The sequence below is a fragment of the Nematolebias whitei genome, chromosome 13 (genome assembly GCF_014905685.2).
Source record: "Nematolebias whitei isolate Nwh7 chromosome 13, NemWhi1, whole genome shotgun sequence".
In the NCBI taxonomy this organism is placed as follows: Eukaryota; Metazoa; Chordata; class Actinopteri; order Cyprinodontiformes; family Rivulidae; genus Nematolebias; species Nematolebias whitei.
In genome coordinates, this window is record NC_056510.1 from 44,034,917 (window position 1) to 44,042,358 (window position 7,442).

Below are 7,442 nucleotides of genomic sequence, written 5' to 3' on the forward strand. Positions count from 1 at the left end.
CAGTCCACTGGTCATTGCATTCAAAAAGGATGGTTCACTGCGAATATACATTGATTTTAGAAAACTCAATGCCATCTCAGAGTTCGATGCTTATCCAATGCCTCGAGTGGATGATCTACTGGAGAAGATCGGAGCTGCCAAATACATCACCACACTCGACCTATTTAAAGTCTACTGGCAAATACCCCTTGAGGAGAGCTCTAGGCCGTACACAGCGTTCAGAGGGCCAAATGGGCTATTCCAGTTTACGGTGATGCCCTTCAGCTGCATGGAGCACCAGCCACCTTCCAGAGGCTGATGGACCGAGTTCTCTAGGGTTGTGACCACTGCAGTGCAGCCTTTCTTGATGATGTGGTGGTTTTTAGCAGTTCATGGGAGGAGCATGTCCAACACCTGTCTCTGGTCTTGGGGAAGATCCAGGAAGCTGGGTTAACCCTCAACCCTTCAAAGTGCAGTTGGGCACAACGAGAGACACGGTACTTGGGCTACTTTCTGGGAGTAGGAGAGCTTCGGCCTCAAGTGGATAAAGTGGAAGCCATCAAGAACTGTCCTAGACCTCGTACCAAAAAAGAGGTCCGGTCTTTTCTAGGATTGGCCGGTTGGTATAGACGCTTTGTTCCTCACTTTGCAACTATTGCAGCCCCACTTACATCACTGACTGCAAAATGTCAGAGGAACCCAGTAACTTGGTCTGTTGAATGTGAGAAGGCATTCAACATCCTGAAGACACTGCTTTGTTCTTCTTCAGTTTTGAAAAGCCCAGACTTTAACAAAAAGTTCCTAGTACAAGTGGATGCCTCTGCAGTCAGCTTGGGGGCAGTCCTAGCCCAAGGAGACCCAGGAGAGGAACACCCACTGCTATATCTCAGCCGTAAACTGTACCCACGTGAGACCAGGTATTCCACTGTAGAGAAAGAGGGTCTGGCCATCAAATGGGCGCTAGAGAGCTTGAAATATTACTGTTGGGACGGGAATTTGACTTAGAAACAGACTACAAAGCCCTAACCTGGATAAACTCCATGAAAGACCATAACAGCCGGCTCACCCGATGGTATCTGTCGCTACAACCATTTAGGTTTAGTGTTCGTCATCGATCTGGCAAAACCAATGTGGTGGCCGATTACCTGTCCAGATTGCCACACATCGTCAATCTCCGGGAGGAGGGGGATGATGTGATGGAGCAGTTCCATCCCTCACGCTGAACACACACACACATGCGCGCGCGCACTCACTTATCTTACTACGTGCCCTCCCTCTGACAGCTAGAGCCGAATCGCCCTACACACAAACCTCTCCCTCTTTGTGGTCCGTGGCGCGACCAAGGGTGCACACTTGGAAACGCTCGTAAACATCGTAACTCATACATTCACCTAAGCAGGCATATTTAAGGTTGTACTCACCTGTGAAGCGTTGTCCGGACCGCCGTTGTCGGCTGGAGTAAAAGTAAGCGTAATGCTTCCGCATTACCTATAAAGGAAGTGATTATTCTTCCACCAGCAGATTTAATTATAAATAATTTAACTAAACAAAACAAGGGCTTTAAAATTAAAGTAGGAAATGAATGTTGGTTGATTTTTGTGACAGCATTGTTTTGTTTTGTTGTTTTATTTGGTAAAATAATTGATTGTTTGTTGATCTAATTGTGGGCGGGGTTAAGGGTTTATAAGAAGAGTCTCTGGCCCTGCCAAGTCAGTCTGGCCTGGTTACAGAAGGGGTAACACTGATATGGAATATTAGAAAAAATGCTCTGAAGAAAGAAAGTTGTAAGTATATCCCCCCCCCCCCCCACACACACTCTGCATTTTTGTTTTTGGGAAGGTGTGTAAATAAAAATCACAACCATCACACTCTGACATGCCATCCATGATTTTTTCTTCATTTTTTTTGGAGTCATGATGAAGTTGCTTATGGTGCCTAGGCCCACCGCATGAAGAATCCGCGACAAACCCCATAGAGAACCTGTGGGATATTGTGAAGAGAAAGTTGAGAAACGTAAGACCCAACACTCTGGATGAGCCTAAGGCCGCTATCGAAGCATCCTGGGCCTCCATAACACCTCAGCAGTGCCACAGGCTGATTGCCTCCATGCCACGTCGCATTGAAGCAGTCATTCATGCAAAAGGATTCCCGACCAAGTATTGAGTGCATAACTGAACATGATTATTTGAAGGTTGGCGTTTTTTGTATTAAAAACACTTGTCTTTCATTGGTGGGATGAAATATGCTAATTTTTTGGGACAGGCACTTTGGGTTTTCATGAGCTGTATGCCATAATCATCAGTATTAAAACAATTAAAGACCTGAAATATTTCAGTTGGTGTGCAATGAATCTGAAATATATGAAAGTTTCATTTTTATCATTACATTATGGAAAATAATGACCTTTATCACAATATGCTAATTTTTTGAGAAGGACCTGTATATATATAAATATATAAAATTTAAATTTTTCATTATTTTTCGAGCAGGAGCACCTTTGGAAGGTGACTGAAGCAGTTCTGCGGCGTCATCAAGAACACGTTTTCCTCCTCCAGCTCTTTCAGTCTCCTGTCTGCAGCATATCCATGATCCTTTGCAGCTGAAGTTTTCTCTTTCTTGGAGTCTTCTTTTGGGGTTGGGGTCTTTTCTTGCTTTCTTTGTGTGTCACCTGGTTGAAGCCTGATGAATCCTGGCATTGTCATCTTGGAACATTCCCGTACCATCAGGAAAGAAAAAATCCATTGATGGAATAACCTGGTCATTCAGTATATTCAGGTAGTCAGCTGACCTTATTCTTTGAGCACATACTGTTGCTGAACCTAGACCTGGCCAACTGTAACAACCCCAGATCATAGCACTGTCCCCACAGACTTGTACAGTAGACACCAGGCATGATGGTGCATCACTTCACCTGCCTCTCTTCTTACCCTGATGCGTCCATCACTCTGGAACAGGTCTGGACTCATCAGACCACATGACCTTCTTCCATTGCTCCAGAGTCCAATCTTTATGCTCCCTAGCAAATTGAAGCCTTTTTTTCCAGTTAGCCTCAGTGGTTAGTGGTTTTCTTAAGGCTACACATCTGTTCAGTCCCAGTCCCTTGAGTTCCTTCACATTGTGTGTGTGGAAATGTTCTTACTTTCACTATTAACCACAGCCCTGAGTGCTGCTGGTGTTTTTCTTCCATTTGATTTCACCAAACGTTTAAGTGATCGTCGATCACGATCATTCAGGATTTATTTCCGGCCACATTTCTTCCTGGAAGACGATGGGTCCCCACTGTCCTTCCAGTTTTTAATAATGTGTTGGACAGTTCTTAACCCAGTTTTAGTAGTTTCTACAATCTCCTGAGATGAAACGGGTGAAAAGGAGGAACCCATACCCAGACCAGTGGTCATTCCGTATGTTGAGGGAGTATCAGAGAAACTGAGACGTTTATTTTCTAAACAGAACGTCCCAGTGGCTTTTAAACCCCAAAATACATTAAAGACTGGTTCATCCCAAAGATCCAGTCCCCCGGCACAAACAGAGTAATGTTGTGTGTGTTGTTCAGTGTCAGGAGTGTGATCAGTCTTACATCGGGGAAACTAAACGCTAAACTACAATTATACCAACATTACTATTGCAGCCGACGTTTTCTATATACGTTATCTTCTACCGTAGTTTGACAATGGTTTTAATGGCCGTGTCCACTGTGACACCCTGACCTTGGTCTTTATCGTTCAGGATTGCGATGAGTCTCAGCCTCATCCATTCGAGTTCCCAGTTTCTTCACCGCCATTTGAATTGCATCCATTGTTTTAGTCCACTTATACTGGGAGCAATATTCTGTAACAGCATTTTAATGTTTGTTAGCTCCGCTGCACTGTCCTTCTCTGCTTGGTCTGGAGAGGCCCACAATGTGCTCCTCTGTGGTCCCCCTGAGTCTGTCGAGTTAAGCTTCTCAAACCGCACTGCGTAAGGGTTTTCTGGACTTGTTGCATATTAATATGAAGTCACAGTCCTCCACATGCTAATTTTCTGCATTTAGGACATCTATTGCTATATAATGAAGAGGATACAGTCAACGGCTTTGCAGCAATTTTTTTTAAGTCGCCATTTTAGGTACTTGCTTCACTTGAACTCATGAAGCTCTTTTTTTTTAAATTTGCGATTTAGGATGTTATTATTTAATATTGCAATTACAATATTAATTGCAATAAAAACACATTTTCTTAACTTCTCACGTTTTCTTCTGTCATCACTTTCATCTATACCAGGTGTGTGCATCAAGGCCAGAGTGTGAATGTGCAGCCCTAATTTGTGTGTTTTGTCTAAATATATATTGACTCTTTTCTTTTTAATTTTTAGTGTTGAATGTTTCATATTTTTGTGATGGTTACGTTAATACATTCAATTAGTTTGAAAGATTTTCCTTTTTAGTCTTTGCTATGACAATCGTAAATATCTTTCCTCATTAATAAAAATAAAACTGTGTAGTATACTGATGTAACCTGGTGAGTTGTGTATGTATTTGTAGGTCATCCAGGTGGAAGAAAAGTAGAAGTACGATACGTTGACTTTGGCAATAAGGCAGTCTTGTCTGTCAGTGACTTGAGGAAGATCAAGGATGAGTTCTTTGCCCTTCCTGCCATGGTGAGAACACAATAGTTCACAATAATTCTTGATTTTTCTGAAAATATACAGATGATCCTAAAATGCAATGCAGCTAAAATCCTTTTGTTTTGCAGTAAGATTTAATATTTTACATACAAAATGAGATGTATTTGGTTAACCTAAATGAGTTTTTGAGCTGATTTTTGTTTTGTAAAATCGATGTGTTAAACATACTGAGCAAGAAAAGGCTCAACTCTGCTTGCAATGCAAAGTACAATAAACCTATTTATCATTAAATTATTTTCTTGTGTTTAGTGCTTTGCATGTTTGAACACTCTTTGATAAGTGTACTGTCACTTTGTGTGTTCAGGCGATTCACTGCTGTTTGACTGATGTGGTTCCTGTGGATGGAAAGCAGTGGAGTGAAGCCTGCACCAACAGATTCATCAGCCTTGCTCACCAGCAACTGGTCACAATTGTTGCTACAGGTACGGAGTGTGAATTGCCTAGTGAATATTTTGGGAATAATTCTCTAGTTTCTGTGATCTGGGTTAAGGTTGAAATTTTTTGTTTTATGTGTGTTTCTCAGCTCAAGTGCCAAAGAGTCGACCTGTGCCAATCAGCGTGTTTGATGGTGGACAGAACAAACCCAAAACCAACATTGCTGAGCTGCTGGTCAAAGAGGAATTGGCTTCCTTTAAGGATAGGTATTTTTCACTAAAGTGTCCTGAATAACTCGCGTTTATTTAACCTGTCTAAATAAAGTTTGAATGAAAATTTATGAGCCTAAGGTCGTTTTCACACCAGATAGTCCGGTAGACTCGGTTTGGTTCGGGACCAATATTCATGACCTTTTGTTACATTTGAGCTGGTGTGTTTGCATTCACACTGCACTGTGCAGTCGAGTCAACCTGTTAAACCAACCTATTCCCCCGCTCGCCTGTGGGGGCGCTGCACCAAGAACTACTGAAAGAAACAACACAAAAACCTCTGAAGACACGTCTTCTTCTTCTTCTGTAAATAAAAATAAAAACGAAGTGGCATCAAGTTTTAACAGTTTTAGGAGTTATATTTTGTCATTTTTCAAAAATGGACTTAGCATGAGCAGAAGATGAGACAGAAGACCATGGAGAATGTTGTTTTTCCACACAAGGCAGCTGACGGCTCCATATGAGGTCAGAGAAATGCGTGTTTGTTTGTCCTGCGGAGCGGTCTGGTCTGTTTACATTCACACTGTACTTGAACCACGCTGGAGTTCGCTTCTACCGGACCGAGACCTAGGTTCTAGCCCGGGCCAGAGTTCACCTTTTTGTTCTGTGACAGAGTTTGATGGCGCCTTCACACCTCCCCAAACGAACCGGACTTTCTAGGAAAACGAGCTAGAGTTCGATTAAAGTGGACTAAACAGGGCTGGTGTGAATGCACCCTAAAGCAATGTATACTGTTGTGGAAAAAACAAAATTCCTAAAATGATTAGGTGTAGACCTATTCATATTTATTTCAAAGCTTTGGAGAACAGCTAGCCATCACACAAGATCAATGCATTTACGAGTGCACACTTATCAGTGCCTTCACCTGTTTGATTTTCTGACCCGTTCTGAGGTTCCTGTAGTAGGCTGGCTGTTTATAGAATTTCCCAGGTGCCAGTCCCCCCCCCCCCCCTCCCCCCGCTCTGTCGAGCTGATACCATACCATACTATACCAGCTTTATTTATAGAGTACTTTAAACACCCACACGACCAAAGTGCTGTATATGTAATAAAACAACAACAATGATAATAATAATAATACTTTATTTATAAAGCCCTTTAAAACAACCACAGCTGCATCAAAGTGCTGTACACATAAAGTTAAGAACATTTCAAGTTTTTAAACACATAAAATAATAAAACAGGTAAAACATTAAGATCAAAATAAACCGTAGTGCATAGCAGTTGTATTTCATATAGGCTTCGCCCTTTAAGACTGCCGCTAGTGGGTTTATCCCTAGGCGCTCAGCACTACACTGAAAAAAATTTAGTCCACGCCCACCTGCTGTGTGTGGGCCTCACCCCCGGTCCGTATAAATTACGGTAAGACCGTGTAATCTGCTCCCATTTTTTTCTTCAGCCAGCTAGCTAGCACTGTAAGAAGAACAAAGAAGGAAAAGTTGTCCAGCTCTGACTGGCACAACCTTTGCTAAAGATGCCTGGGTCTCCGCCATGCCAACCCCCTGCCGTCCCAGTGAGCTCTTCCTTCCCGAGGAGAAGCAGAAAAGCAGCCTTGTTCAAGGTTAGCGCCGAGGAGTGCTTTTCTGTGGCGGGCCGCTACCCGCTGGACGACGCCACAGCCTTTTCTAATGTGGTTTTTCCTCGCGGTAATCTAATGATTTCCTCGAAAAAGGCGATGTTGGCAGCAGCCCCGCTGAATGCTTTTCTGTGGAGGGTCACTACTCGCTGGACGACGCCACCGCCTTTTCTAACGTGTTATTTTCTTGAGGTGAATCGGATGATTCCCTCGAAAAAAGCGATGTTGGCAGCAGCTCCACTGAGTGGTTTTTTTCTGTGGCGGGACGCTATGCGCGGGACGACGCCACCGTCTTCTTTGACGCAGAGTCACGCAGTGAATCGAATGATTCCTCCAAGAAAGGCGATGCGGAGCTGCCCCCTCCCTCCTGGAGAGTGTAGTGATGGAACACAAGTGGCCGAGCAAATGCTCAGCCACCTCGGATCTTCCCACGTCGGCGACCACACTTCTCCCAGCCATTGGCACCCTCCTCTCGGAGCTGCCCTGCATAATCCAGGAGGATGTTAACACAAGGGACTGTCCGTCCCTCGCCTCTGTAGTATGACATATAAGGAAATATATACATACTTTTCACGAGTTCC

The 7,442-nt window shown here is 43.4% G+C and overlaps 1 protein-coding gene across 1 annotated transcript in view; it reads left to right on the top strand.

Annotated features, from left to right (window-relative positions):
- The window catches only part of rnf17 (ring finger protein 17), a 116,478-nt gene that overhangs the window by 22,651 nt on the left and 86,385 nt on the right, over positions 1–7,442 (top strand). The window contains exons 18-20 of the mRNA XM_037686726.1: positions 4,499–4,614; positions 4,946–5,063; positions 5,165–5,282. Of these exons, the coding sequence (XP_037542654.1) occupies positions 4,499–4,614; positions 4,946–5,063; positions 5,165–5,282 (352 nt within the window). The remainder of the gene's footprint in view (positions 1–4,498; positions 4,615–4,945; positions 5,064–5,164; positions 5,283–7,442) is intronic.